This window comes from Gracilinanus agilis, chromosome 2 (genome assembly GCF_016433145.1).
Source record: "Gracilinanus agilis isolate LMUSP501 chromosome 2, AgileGrace, whole genome shotgun sequence".
Lineage (NCBI taxonomy): Eukaryota > Metazoa > Chordata > Mammalia > Didelphimorphia > Didelphidae > Gracilinanus > Gracilinanus agilis.
In genome coordinates, this window is record NC_058131.1 from 571267947 (window position 1) to 571283439 (window position 15493).

At 44.0% G+C, this 15493-nt stretch overlaps 1 protein-coding gene across 1 annotated transcript in view; it reads right to left on the minus strand.

Annotated features, from left to right (window-relative positions):
• Positions 1 to 606: 606 nt before the first annotated feature.
• SMAD6 (SMAD family member 6) overlaps positions 607 to 15493 on the minus strand; it is a 117110-nt gene continuing 102223 nt past the window's right edge. The window contains exon 4 of the mRNA XM_044665335.1: positions 607 to 1555. Coding sequence (XP_044521270.1) covers positions 1011 to 1555 — 545 coding nt within the window. The 3' untranslated portion in view covers positions 607 to 1010. The remainder of the gene's footprint in view (positions 1556 to 15493) is intronic.

Consider the following 15493-nt stretch of genomic DNA (forward strand, 5'->3'; position numbering starts at 1 on the left):
TTCATCAACATTATTATTAGTCTTTATTCCACTAGGAAAAAAAATGATGAACTGAAGCTTCCAAATTCAGTTTTTACTGAATTGATCAAAATCCTACTGAAATCATAAAACATTTTATGCTAAGATTTAGAGTTGATGGGGACCCTTAGAATGCATCTAGTGCAACTCTCTCATCTTATGGTACAGGAGACAAAGGTCTGGGGAGATTATGTAACTTGTTCAAGGTTACACGGCTAGTAAGTATTAGAAAGGGGATTTGTATCCACGAGTTTAAATACTTTAAAGTATTTCAGTGTGCTCGCCAAAACGTCCTATTATCTCTCTTCACAGTCCTACCTTCCTCTTTTCTTTTTCTTTTTTTTTAAACCCTTACCTTCCATTTTAGAATCAATATTATGTATTAGCTCCAAGGCAGAAGAATAGTAAGGGCTAGGTAATGAGGGTCAAGTGATTTGCCCAGGGTCACACAGCTAGGAAGTATCTGACACCAAATTTGAACCCAGGACCTCCTGTCTCTGGGCCTGGCTCTCAGTCCACTGAGCCACCCAGCTGTCCCCAAAGTCCTTCCTTCTTAAGGGAAAAAAAAAAAAAAGACTATGGAGAAAATTTATAATGCGAATACTTTATTATCAATGAGTGACTGGTATTAGCTTTTTGTCTGGGTATTAATATTTAAAAAACCATACACCAAACCCAGGTTTTTCACCTAGCTCTGCTGTATCATTTTTTTAAAAAAATCTGTATTGAAAGAATTATATATAAGCCAAAGTGCGTTTTCATTTCTTTGTCCATATACACATTGCACCATACATAAATAATTACATTGTAAAATGACTCCATCATTACAAGTATAATATATATTTCCATATAATATATAAAACTTTATATTAAATCTAGGTAGATGATATTTGGGGAAGTCTGTGGGATTTTTGTCTTTTTTTTTTTTTTTTCCTCTGTCTCCCTCCCAGGGGCTCTTCCTCGTCTTAGCTTTTCCTGCTGGAGGCCAACTGTTATCTGTTGTTGCTGAGTAAAATCTCAAGCCAGCAAGGGCAAGAGGTGATGAACTGTCTGGAGTAGCAGGGCCCCCAGCCCTTGGCAAAACTGATCCTCACACTGTTGGGGTCGTAGGGCCCGTCGGCGTAATCCAGTTCTGTGGCGTGCTGCTGGAGGAGGCAAGACTTCTCGAAATCGAACACTTTGATGGAGTACCCCGGCATCACCTTGCGCACGATCAGAGTCCGACAGCTGGGAATGTCCAGTGTTGGGGAGTTGACAAAGATGGGGTGCTCACCCCGGTTATACGCCCACACGCCGTCGGGCTCTTTGCTGAGGAAGATCCCGTAGCCGATCTTGTTGCGGGTCCTCCTGACCGTCTCGCTCCTGTGCTCCAGGTTCAGCTGTCCAAGGCAGAAGCCATTTCCTTGAGGTAGGTCATAGAAGATGCTGACGGACTGTTCATACACCGTATAGAGGCGGCCCACTCGGGTCCGATGCTCCCAGTAAGCAACATTACACCAGTGGCTTTGCTTCATGGTGTCAGGAGACATGCTGGCATCTGCGAAGACCAAAAAAAAAAGGGGGGGAAGAAAAAGTCATTCACGGACTATTTAGAGGGAAATCCACCCAGCAAGTCTCTTTTTGTGCTCCCAGAAATCGGAGGAAATGTTAAGCCGGCGTCGGATCTCTGCTCAGCTAAGCCCTGGTGACGGTTAGCGCTTGGTGACCTGGACTATCGCTCTAACCTAGATTCTGAGACTTCTTTTCAAAGCCCCACGAACCTTCGGAAGGGCTGATGTTAAAGGTAGAACATTCATCTGGACGAGAGAGGACAGAAGTACGAAAGGATGACAAGGACATCCGGCAATGAGGATGCCACAATCTGCTTTCTAAGGAGCTAGTAAGGATTTAGTCTACCTGACGTTCATTCTCTGGTTCTCTGTTTCCTCAAAGGAAAAAGAAAGGTGGCAGAAGTTTAAGGGAAAAGACTTTTTGTCCCTACTCTCTAGGAGATAGAGGAGAACCAATTTCACAAATGCAGTGTATCTGACAGGATATACTGAAGTGTAGCTCAGGCACCCAACTGGAAAAGGATGGTGTTAATAAAATAAATAATGAGGGCAGCTAGGTACGGTGGAAGAACACCAGGTCTGGAGTTGGAAGGACCTGGGTTCAGATATTTCCTAGCTCTGTGGTCCTGGGCAAGTCACTTAACCCTCCCATTGCCTAGTCGTTGTCACTCTTTTCTGTCTTAGAACTGATAAAAAGACAGAAGGTAAGGGTTTAAAAATATATAATCAAAGAAATGGATGGAACTATAAATGTGCCATCCTCAAAAAATGACCTAGGAAACAAGCAAATCCTTGCCTTTCCTTCCTGCATATGGGACACACAGATCTTTAAACCTAACATCAACCCACTAAGAGGTATTATCTGCCCAATCCTTTTATGGGACATACTGCATGAATATAAGATGAGGCAAATTTCCCTGCCTTAAGGAGCCTTCCCTTTAACTGGGCAGAATAAACAAAAAATAACAAATAACGTAAGACAATAAGGGGCTAATTTTTGTGATAGACTCTGAATGTGAAATTTTCCCCTTCAGAGGGGAAAAAGTATCAGGGAGTTTTGACTGGAGTGTCCAGTAAAGGCGTCATCTTGATGGTGGAGAGAATGGATGGGTAGAAGGCATTATCTCTTTAAGTGCGAAAGGGGTCAGAAAAAGTACTTTTGGGTAAAAGAAAAGTTTGTCAACTAGTAAGGGGCTTAAGACATTGCCTCTGTCAAAAATGAATATTTTGAAGCATCCAGAAAAGAACTTTGGTTTCAAAAGTTTTCTATATGAGGAAAGTGTTTATAGATAGGATTTGAGCAGTTTTAGAAGAAAATCGCCCTCAGGATATAGTCTTTCTGTCTTTTTATCAGTTCTAGTGACAAAAGTGAGGCAATCAGGATTAAGTGGCTCACCCAGGGTCACACAGCTGGGAAGTTATCAGAGGCCATATTAGAAGGTAAAACTTTTGAAAATGAGACATTATAGAACAGTGATGATTAAAGGACGGTCTTTTAAAGTTCTGTTGTCAATCAATGATACATGTAAAACCCAGTGGAACTGCTATGGGGATACGGGGAGGGGAGGGGTGTGGGGGAGAGGGAAAGAACATAAATCATGTAACCATGGGAAAAAATTTCAAACAACAAACGAACAAATAAATAGACAAACAAGCAAACAAATAAATAAATAATGGAAAAAATTAAAGTTCTGTTGATTTCACTGGGAAAATTTGGTGAGATGTTTTGTTACTATTTAACTGACAGGTAAGTCATGGAGGAAACTGACTTATAACAATAAAAAAAATATAGAAGACAGAGTGCTAAGAAGCTACAGTTTAGAGACCGAAGAGACCAGATGCAGGAATAGTCAAGTCAGCTACGAGAATTCAACTTGGTGATCCCTGTGATTAGTTGGAAAGACCACCTCGCTTCTAGACACTGTTCTTCAGCATCCACAAAAGCATGGGTGTCTGAAGTCTCTCAGATGGGTGTATGCTGTCTGTTTTCTATGCCCTCCAAATACATACAAACATACATAAGATCAGAAAAGAGGCAATGCCAGATTTTGTAATTGCTTTATGGGATGTTTCTGAAATTTAAATGGATGTTCCAGAACCCTGAGTAAGTAAAGAGCGAGCTAAAGTTGTTTGCCTTGCTCTGGCCAATTTGAACTACTCTGCTACAATTCGATTGGACAAGCCCACATCCTGGTAAGTGAATAGTTGGCCACAGTTGAGCTGCATTGGGCAGAGATGGCCTGCTTACTGGATAAGTGTTGCCATTTTCTGGCTTAAAGGCAACTGTTATCCCAATTAAGAGGTTAACCCTTTCTAAATTAAAAAAATTTTTTTCTTTCCCCATGGTTACATGATTCTTGTTGTTTCCCTCCTCGCTCCCAAAGTTGACAAGCAATTCCACTGGGTTATATATATATTATCACTCAAATCCTTTTTCCATATAATTCATTTTTGTAACAGAGTAATCAAGAGGTTAACCCTTTCTAAAGGCCCTTTTAAGAAAGACTGTAAATTGAAGAGAGCTTGTAAATGCTGAAGAATGGAGGGCAGGGGAAGGGAAGGGTGAGAAAGGAAATTTGCCTAGCTAGAATAAAGCGAGGACCAGGAGACAAGTAGGAAGCAGAGGAAGCAGCTTTGCACGTCTATGTTCCTAAAAGTATGTGTGACATTAAAACCTAACGCCCAGAGTTGTGAATTACACTGAGAACAAAGCTGTTCCTTCCTTAGCTTCCCTGCCAAATATCTGTGTGTACCCACTCTCCCCCACAGATACTGAGGACATTGGTAGGAGAGCGTGACCCAGGTTTATGTGTGGACTGTGGATTATTTACATACTTGCTTTAATATTCCTATCTGCGATATTATTATTTCTTGGTTATGTTTAAAATTTGAAAGTATAATTGTGAGCTTCTGGCTTGTGTGTAAATGGAAACGCATCAGAAGGGGCTTGAGAGCTAAAGTTGTGAATTCAAGTGCGACAGCATGATATTTTTCTGGGAACTTGGATGCAACAGTACAAGAGCAGGTGGGAGTGAGTGTTCTGGCCCATGGTAGCAAGTAGGTATCAACGCTCTCATGTGATGAGTTTGAGGTGCCACCGTGGAAACAGATACCTTGTTCCTTATGTTGCGTGTGCCTTAAGGAATGAACAGAATTTGAATAAGTGGAGGCTAAGGGGAGACCATATCTAAGGACATAGGATGATGAAGAGCATCCCTTAGAACAGCCACTCGGGGATGATACCCCAAACCTGGCATCAGGGGAATCTCCTTGGCTTTGGGATCCCTCTGAAGCCAGGTGCTGACTCAAACAGGGACGTGTTCTTGGCTGCTTTTGGCCCAAACAATCCAACCATGTGGAATGAAAAGGCAGGGAGAACCTGGCTTAGCTCTTGGGGGTGGGGTAGAGAATTTGGGGCAACCAGCAACAGAAGGGAAGAGATTTAAGGGACGCTGCAATATAAAAATCTGCTCCTTAAATCACTCGGCTTCTCGGCTCCATGTGCTCTCTACCAGCTTTCAAGTCACTGCCTGGCCAGGATTGATTACATTTCGATTGTCGGCTCTAATTATTCTCTGAATAAAGGCGGGTAAGTTCAGTTCAAACAGCCTTTATTGCTTGTCATAAATGATCCATGTGAAATTCAAACACATTCTAGTTTAAATTTCAGGGAACAGCGAGGACCTAGGCTCAGTCAATATTTTCATCTACTGATGCCCGGTAAGCAGAGGATAGGGTCTTAAGCTAACAAAATCACTATCCTTTACAAAAGAAACACAAAGAGATCCTTCGTTAATGGAAATGCTGACTGTCCTTCCCTAGCTTGAAACAAAAAATTGGGCTACAGTTTAGAACACCAAAGACTAACTTCCTTGCTGGCTGACCTGAAACAACTACCCCCCCCTCCCCAGCCACCACAAAAAAAGCACCCATTATTTGTGCACATTGCTTGACAAAAGAGGCCTGATCACAACAGCAGAGGCCTGGAAGGCCAGGAACTTACATTTTAATGTGGAGCCCCCACTCCAAAGCCTGAAGTCTGGACAGAAGGAGATTTCTGCTCCATTTTGGTTGCAATGAACTCTATTCAAACAAGCTGGGTTTTATCCCCAAGGATGGAAAGGATCCTAGGAGGTACTGGGCCAACATTTAAACCTCACACCAAGATGGTTTGGGGTATGGAAGAACAGGAAGTAGTCTCCCCTTAACCTTCCTTCCTCTTTCTGCCTTTCCGCGCCCACAATTGTGAGGTCCCCCTGCCAAAGGCTTTGGTCCTGATCACCCAGCCTGGTTTTCTACTCCCTCACCCCAAACACACATATCAGTTCTCTTGGAGGAGAGGGGAGGAGGTGGGGAATAAACCTTTATATGGTAGCCACTGTGTGACAGACACATGGCTAAACACTTTTTACAAACAGTAGCTCATTTGAGCCTCATGATCACCTTGGGAAGGAGATGCTTTTTGTGTGCCCATTTTACAGATGAGGAAACTGAGATGAAGTTAAGTAACTTGCCCAGGGGTCATGCATGCACCTAGTAAGGGTCTGACATTGGATTTGAACTCCAGGCTTTCTGACACCAGGACCAGTGATCTATCTGCCATGCCTCTTTGCCAGAGGATGTTCAAGCATGCTCTAGGTGGTCTCTTGACACATACTGGAATTATTTGTTGACAAAACCCCAGGTTAGCTTTTACAGGTGCCCACAATTAAAGGAACAACCAACAGAATGACTAAATGAACAACCGAAAATCTAACAGGAAAAAGGCTACCAATGGCTTTGTTCATTATTCAGCCAAGGGGACTGTTCTTTCCCCTCTAGGGCCCGAGCCTGCCTTTCCCCTCCTCTGCACAAAATATGCCTGACATTCTTGTTCTGGCCGGGCGTCCCGGAGTTACAAAGACTCCACAAGGGAGCTTGGCATCCGAGTCAAGCTTGCGCTCGGCCTGGCATTAAGGTCCCTGACAACAGATCACCAGACTCTGTCCTGTTGACCTCCATGCCTTCATGCCATCAAGTCTGATTAACTCACCCACCGAGTGATGCCATTATTTTGCTTCAGAGACTCTATTGCCGGATTTAAACCTCCAGCTGACAGTTCCAATGGTTTTCTTTCTCAAATGGCGCTGGAGGGGAAAAAAGCCCCCCCTTCTTTTTCTCCTCCTCCATTATGGAAGGGCTGAATTGAGCCACACTGTGGGAGTGTTTAAAAGGAGCTCGTACAGTGGCAGCTCCTGTTAAAGTTTGGGTAATTAGACTGCGAGACGGCTACGCCAAGACCAAATGTGTGGGTGGCTGGGGAACACCCCAACCTCAAGCCCCAGACTCGGGAAGACCAAGTAGCTATTGTTTCCGGTCAGGACCAACCACACGACACCCACACTGGAAACCTCACCGCTGAGAAAGCATTCTCCCATCTCATCGCTTCACATTTATCTATTGGGGGATGGAAGGGAGGAAGGAGAAGGACCATCCCCATGTTCAACCGGGAGTCAAGGATCCCCGGGGCCATCCCGAGCCACCCATTGTTCTGTCTCTAGTTCAATAAGCGAGTATTGCCGTAGGAGCCTGGAGGTCCACAAGAAACACGAGTGCAGAGGGCAGGAAAGTAGTCTCTCTCTAATTACTGACTCTCTGTTCAGTCCTGTCCAACTCTCCGTGACCCCATTTGGGGTTTTCTGGGCAAAGATACCGCACTGGTTTGCCAGTTCCTTCTCCAGCTCATTTTACAGATGAGGAAACTGAGATCAACATAGTTAAGTGGCTTGCCCAGGCTCACACAGCTACTTAAGTATGAGAAGCCAGATTTGTACTTTAGCAAGATGAGTCTTCCCAGCACTCCAGCTGCCTTCCCTCAAAGGGCTTAGAAATTCAGGGGGAAAGGGAGGTGATAGTAATAACTGATAAACTTTAAAGTGTTTAAAGATAAAGGATATCAATGTAGAATGTACATATATATATTTTTAAAAATAAGTGACTTCTCCCTAAAAATAAAAGCTTTACAGATATGATCTTATTTGAGCCTTGTTCATAACAACTCTGTAAAGTTAGTCCTATAGGTACAATTATCCCCATTTTATAGATGAATAAACTGAAGCACTTAAAAAAGTTAAAATGACTAATCCATGGCCACACAGAGCAGGCAGTAGTAGCAAGTGATAAGAGTCAAATGAGTGGTGCTGGTCAGAAGGCAAAGGGTCCCTTTGATCCTTAGGGGTACATGAGACAGAAGACTTTATAGATCACAGAATCACAGTTCTAGAGCTGGAAGAGACCTAAAAGGCCATCTAATTCAATTCTGTCATTTTAGAGATGAGTAACTGCAGCCTAAAGAAATTACACAATTGGTGACACAGGCAAGATTTGAACCCAGGTCTAGACATTCACGCTTAGAGCCCAGATTTCTTGGCTCCTCACCCAGTACCCTTTCTCCTTTATGACACTCTCTCCTTGGGCTGGATTAAAGGAGGGTGGAAAGGATCTGAATCTGGAGTCTAAGTCTCTAGATTTGAATCCTGGCTCAGCTCTATGACTCAATCATTCTAGATCTAATCAAGTCAAGAAGCATTTATTAAGCCCTTACTATATGCCACGTCAAGGCGTACAATCCCTATGCAAAGTGCTGGGAATATAAAGTTTGTTTTTCTTCTTCCTTTGTTTTGAAGAGGACCAATGACATTGTGGAGTGATGTCTTTGCTTGCTTGTGAATTGGACTTAAGTGAGGCAGTCGCACAAAAACTCATTAGCCTCACTTTCTCTTCCGGTCATCTAAGTCCGGTGGCAAGACGAATGCTGGGATGACCGGAGATGGCCTGGGATGCAGCAGGTGACTTTGCTGTCTTCAGTGTCTGACCGAGCTCTGAGTGCTCCAAAGCACTTGCTTAATAATGGCTGTTGGAGCACACTGTTCTCAGCCGCCCATCCTGCCAGGGAAAGTCCTTACATGCCTGAGGCAGACACCCCATTACCTCCCTGATGGGAGGGTTGAGGCCTTCGATCTGGTTTAGCCACTGGGGTATGGTCCCTGCACACTGTACGGCTTCTTGGAGCCACAGGTGAGAGTTGGGTGAAAGGTGAACACCCGAGCTGTTAGTCCTCCCGGAACACAAATACAAGGGAAAAGAAAGGCAGCTCCTGCCTGCGAGGAGCTTACATTCTAATGGGAAAAACCAACCCAGAAAAGGAAGAGGACACAGGAAGAGAGATGGTCCTAAAGCTGGGGCATGGTAGAGAAAGAAGTCTGAAAATTAGGAATAGAGCCTAAAAGAGAATGAGAGGGAACCTAACATGGCAGGCCTGGGCTTAAAATGGAGGTTCTAGGAGGAACTGACCCATCATAGATCCAAAGGTGGAAGGAACCCAGGGGGCTATCAACTCCCATCATTTGGGAAGCTCAAGGTTACCTGTAGTGACCCCTTCCAAAAGATAATCCTTCCAAGAAGCCTTTGCGATGGATCTTCCTATTCACTCCACTGTGTCTCTCTGATGCTATAGCGCCCCCCAGCCTCATTTTTACCCCAAAGACCAAGATTCCAAAGCCATAATAGCTTTTGTCCGTCTCTCCCCATCATTTTATTTTTCCACAAACAACCCAAGAATCTGTTTAAAGTTGGAAATGACCCCTTCCACTATGCCCATAATTCCTATTCTACTAGAAAAACCAGAACAAGGGGGCAGCTGGGTGGCTCAGTGGATGGAGAGCCAGGCCTAGAGACGGGAGGTCCTAGGTTCAAATTTGGCCTCAGACACTTCCTAGCTGTGTGACCCTGGGCAAGTCACTTACCACTCTTCTGGCTTGGAACCAATACAGAGTATGACTCTAAGACAGAAGAGGTAAGGGTTAAAAACAAAACAAAACAAAACAAAAGAAAAACAAAGTAATAAAAGTACCAGATTCTGAAATGGAAGGAAAAAAGCTTTAGGGATTTCTTAGAACAGACCAGTATACTGAAATCCAAAGAAATCAAATGTCCCGAGTCATAGAGGTTTTAAGGGGCAAAGCCAGAATTTGAACCTGCAAATCCACTACTCGGCACCCACACTGGCAGTAGAGAAGAGAGCTTTCCCTGCCTATCTTTTTGCCTTTAACTACTGAGCAGGCTGACTGGGGGATACTATGGCAAATCTGGATTCTTCCCCAACCTGGGTTCCCATAGTTAATATTTATTGTCTATTTTACACAGAGAAGACTATAAATTCTAGATGTCTTTTACTTTTGTGTGAGCCCAGAAGGGAGCTGGACACAGGGCAGGTACTCGGTGACAATTCTTTTCTAACAAGTTAGTGAGAAACGGAGATCACATATTGGTGTGGAAGCCTTGTGGAGACTGCTCCATTTCCAAAATGGCATCACTTCCTTTGTTGGCCACAGGTCCTGGAAGATGAATGCTGATCGGAGGCAGAAGGGATCACTGGCTAGCAGTTTCTGTCCCCTCCTCATTCTGAAGCCATATAGTAGGTAGTATGCTTACTTCAGGAGAAAAGGACTTGGAGGGAGCATGCCTGTGAGGCAGAGACCCAGCACTGAAAACACTTTACTTTTCAAGCACTATAATCTTAAAGTGTGGGCAGCTAGGTGGCACAGGGGATAGAGCGTCTGGCCTTGGAGTCAGGAAGACTCATATTCATGAATTCAAATCTGGTCTCAGATATTTACCAGCTGAGTGACCCTGGGTAAGTCATGTAACTCTGCCTCAGTTCCTTGTCTGTAAAATGAGCTGGGGAAGGAAACTGCAGACCACTCATGTATCTTTGACAAGAAAACCCCAAATAGGATCACAGAAAATGGGAAACAACTGAAAATGACTAACAACAAAACCTCGAAGTGTCTTACGTAGATCTTAGAGCTCACCTAGTCTACCTCCACTCTTTTTTTTTTTTTTTTTTAACCCTTATCTTCTGCTTAGTAGCAATTCTAAGTCAGAAGAGTGGCAAGGGCTGGGCAATGAAGATTAAGCAACTCTGACCAAGATCACACACAGCTAGGAAGCCTCTGGGGGCCAGATCTGAACCCAAGTGCTCCCAACACCAGGCCTGGCACACTATCTACCTCTACCTCCACTTATTAAAAACAAAAGCAAATAAGGAACCCAAGATCCAAAGAGAAATGTATTGACTTGCCCAAGATCATCCCAGTTCAATAATAACAGTGGCAAGCCTGGCACCCAGGAGGTCTGTGCTTTTTGTTTGCAGATGAGCCAGTGGATAGATGCTGAGAAAGGGCTGATTGCCCAAGATCTTTGTCCTTAAGTGGCTCCCCAAGCCGCCCTTCTTGTGGGACCAGCCATCTCCCACAGCCATCAACCTAATTAAGAACTAGCTACTTAATAGCAAATAAATCCTGCCCAGTCAGACCTGAGTGAGCAACATCAAAGGTGACCAAATTCTGACCGAAACTTCCAGTTGCCAGCCATTGACCACTGCCTGGTCTTGTTTCCTTATCTAGTTCTGAGTCCTGGGTTTGGTCTCCTAGGATCCTAATTTCCCTTTGTTGGTTTGTTTATTTAAACCTTCCTTTCCCTCTTAGAATCTAGACACTATGGATTCAATACTATGCAATACTATGAATTAGATCCTATAGATTGGTTCCAAGGCAGAAGAGCCGTAAGGGCTAGGCAATGGGCGTTAAGTGACTTGCCCAGGGTCACACAGCTAGGAAGTATCTCAGGCCAGACTTGAACCTAGGACCTCCTGCCTCTTAGCTGCCCCCACTGGAGTTCTTACAGGCAGGATACAGAAATGGGCGGGGAGGCAGAGCAACCCCAGACAGAAGTGGAACAGAATCTCAGAGAGCTCTCATAAGTCTGTATTCTCATTCATTTATTGTCCACTCTACAATCCCCTGGAACTCAATGGCAGCAGAAAAATCCTCCTAGGGTATAACAGGAAAAAAATGACTCTAGAGTCAAAGGACGTGAGTTCAAATCACTGTAAGCAAGTGACCCCTTGGTTCTCAATTTCCTCATCTGGTCAATGAGTGTTAAGTAGATGGTTTCTGAGGCCCCATTCAGTTCAAGATGTGACCATCCTCAGCTGCCTCAGTACCCCTCTGACTGCAATCAGAACCACATGACTAAGAAAATCTGCAAAAGCTACAAGGGGTCTGGGAGAGTATTAAGTTCACCCCTTTCATTGGACAGCTGAAGAATTTAAAGTCCAAAGCGGGAAAGGACTTGCCCAAAGTCATAGGGCAAACCAGTAGCCCAGCCAGGAGTAGAGTAACAATCTCTATCTCCTTGCCTCTCAGATTGGTGGTGGCTGAGAGGATGCTGAAGGATCTCACTCCCTGTTAGAATCCAAGGAAATTGGTGATGTTTTTAAACTTCAAGGAAAAGGAGGGATGGAAAGCCCTTCCTGGCTCCTAAGCAGGCGGCAGCCCCTCCTCCAAAAGGCCTTGCTAAGTGCAGTGCCTGAGACCTTGGAGAGGAATGAAGTCTTGGTGCCATCTTACGTTCCTTCCAGAAGGGGGCAGCCAGGCAAAGGCACTGGGACCCCCTCTTCCCTTTAGCAAGCAACCGGTCCAGCATGGCTGGGGACCGAAAGGGAAAGAAACTCAGCCCAAACAATAGGACTCAGGAACAATCTGATCTCTAAATTGTTGGAATTCTTTCCTCTCCGGGTGCTCTTGGCCTTCTCAAATAAGAAAAATGGTCGAGAACACACAATTTTGTGGGGGGCCCAGCCACAAAAAGGCAGCTAGTTTTTTGAGGGAAAAGAGGTGGGACTGGTGTAGGGAAGAAGATAAAACTAAGCTTCCTGGATCAGCACAACAGCACTCGCACACACAGAAGACACCCCGCGTCCCCAGAGTTTCCCGTTCTGGGTGTTCGAAGCGGGCTCTGCAGAGGGGTTAGTGTGAAGCATTTCCTGGCCTCCCTTTTCTCTTCTTTCGCCAAACTGCGCTGGCTTTAACGCATCCCATGGTATGAACCACAAGTCTGCTCCAATTAAAAGTCTCCTGCAGTCCAGCTTTCAGAAGAGGAAGCAGCGCTACAATTCCTCCTTGTCTCTGGGCGGAATCACCTTCTGTTCCACATTAGAACCATTTTCTTGGACTTACAAACTCAGATGCCAGGGAGACAGGAATGGGTTAAGTTTCGATTCACCTGTGCAGTCTGGCTAATAGTGTGGAAGCAACATGTGCCCCAGCAAGTCAGTCTGCAGAGGGAGACCCACTAACAAACAGTGGCCACAGAAAAATGCCCCTGGCACTTCGCTGGGCTGGAGGTCTGTATCCCCTTTGTAACAGAGGCTAATATGAAGGAGAAAAATCATAAAATCACACCCTGTAAGAACTGGAAGAGGTCTTAGGAATCATTTTGTAACTAGTAATCCAACTCCTTCATTTCCCAGTGGAAGAATCTGGGACCTCTAGAGATTAAGTGACTTGTCCAAGGTCACATGAGCTTGTTAGGAGCTGAGCAAAGACTGACCTCCAGGCCAGCTTTCCAGCTCACCCCCCCCAGGAGGCACACTCCATGATCTGTGCTTTCCCCATGCTATATAAAGCTCTGTTTAATACCCAAAGGAGTCTCTCCCTTCATGTTCAGAGCTTTGAGTTCCAGGAGACTTCGGCAGGTTTTTCATCTGAAGCCTGGTAGTAATTATGGGGTCCTGCATCGGTTTAACCCAACACCCCTTTTAAAAGTCCTTTTTGCCCATTAGATAAGTAGTTTTTGTTATCATTCCTTAAAGGAGGGGAGGAAGGAAAGGAGTTACTATTTAACCCTATACTATCTTTATACACAATCTAGAAAATCAGCGTTAGATCTGACAGCAAGAAAAATTAGGGTCGGTGATGGGAACAGCAGTTAGGGCTGATTTTCCCAGCTCTATACCCCCTTTTTAATGGGGGGAGGGAGGCCAGTTATTTATTCTATTTTGCTCAATATGCTCAGTAAAACCAAAGGAATGCAGGGGTGGGGTGAGAGCGGGGAGAAGACCCAAGAAGTACTAATAGACATGAGTTAGAAGATCTATCCAGAATTCTTTCTTTCCAGAGCCTGGGATGGCCCTAATGAGGGTCCCCCCCCTCCGTTTTCCTCTCTCCCCCCACCTCCCTACTCCCCAGCACCTCTGGCTTAGGAAGGAAGCTCTGATTCCAAGTGGAAGTGCCTAATCAGTCATTACATCTCAGATGGGGGTCCACCAGATTGCCTTCTCTACAGTGAACTCACTTCTATTTCTGCCACTGGTCTGGGGAGCCAATAGGTTGGACTGTTCCTCCCTCCCCCCAATATCCCCGCTCATCCCCTCTATTAATACAATTTACACTGTAGCTGGGAGTGCTTCCCTTCTTGCAAGTACATCCAGAAAGAAAGGAAGTGTTTAGGGATTGTACATAAAGAGAAAGGGGGAAGGAGGAGGGGGTGATTCCAGAGAACTGTGTGGGGAAAAGATTGGAGTAATTATCATCAAACCCACTCATTAACAAAAGAGGAAACTGATGCTGCCAGAGGTGAAGTCACTTACCCAAGGTCATGATATTCATCAGTTGTTAAGCCAGGACTAGAACTGGGGTTACTTGATTCCTAGTTCAGTGCTTTTTCTAATAACCAAGATAATGAGTATCCTGAACTGCCTTTCATATAGTCTATTAATTTTCTAGATTAAACATCCCCATCCTCCCCCAATAAATCCTTCACACGGCTGCCAAAAATCATTTTCCAAATGCATAGATCTGACCATGTCACTTTGTAAGTTCAAAGAACAACTTATTAAAGTAAGATCATTTATGCAAAAAGCATTGCAAATCCTGAAATGTTATCAAAGTATTCACTATTATCACTATTATTATTATTATTATTATTATTTAAACCCTTACTCTTTGTCTTAGAATCAATACTGTGCATTAGTTCCAAGGCAGAAGAGCAGTAAGGGCTAGGCAATGGGGTTAAGTGACTTGCCCAGGGTCACACAGCTAGGAAGTGTCTGAGGCCAGATTTGAACCCCAGGACCTCCTATCTCTAGGCTTGGCTCTCAATCCACTGAGCCACCCAGCTGCCCCATCACTACTATTATAATTATTAACAACAGTATAAAATACAAACTCCGTAACCAGTTCAACCCCAAATTTAAGGTACATTTCCTTCTCCTTTCTTCAGGTTTATATCTGTTAAACTAGTTCCCTGACCTTGTTTGCTCTTCAATCCTCCTCTTTGATGTCTAGAAGGCATCATTCTAGAAGTAGCTTGAGTGCTTTCTCCACCAGAGCGCCTTTCCTGATCTCTGTACCTCAGCACTCCCCTTCTCAAAAAGATCTCCTCTTTGAGCTAGACATCATCATATCAACACGAGGCTGCAGTTACCTGTATGGCCAAAATGTCCTTAATAATAATAGATAGAATTTATATAATATTTTATTGGTATGCAAAGTGCTTTACAAATATTAATTTGTTTGATCTTCACAACAACCCTGGAAAGGCTTATTATTCCCATCTTACAGATGAAGAAACTGAGGCACATAGAGGTGAAATAATTTGCACAATATTGCACAGTTAAGAAAGGTCTGAAGCAGGATTTTAATACCAGTCTTCCCTAACTCTAAGTCCAATGCCCTATCCATTTTTACTCAATGTTCTGCCATTAAAAAAAATAAATTCTTTGCTAACCTACCCAGCACCTAGCAAGTAATTAGCATATGTACTGACTAAATGTTTAAATACTAATAATTAAGATAGACTGGGTAGAGGCCAAGGGGACAGATGTACAGATCACTATCTAGGCTAAAGAAATCAAGACTTACTAGAGGTTCTCAAAGTACAGGACACAGTCATCTGGAAGTAAATTTTGGGCTTAAAATGCTACTTTTTTTTTTCAGTTAGGCATGTTACTTTATATAAATTAAATTATTTTTTTTAAAATACTGTCTATTGACTCCAAGCCATAAGAGTGGTAAGGGTAGGCAAAGGGGGTCAAGTGACTT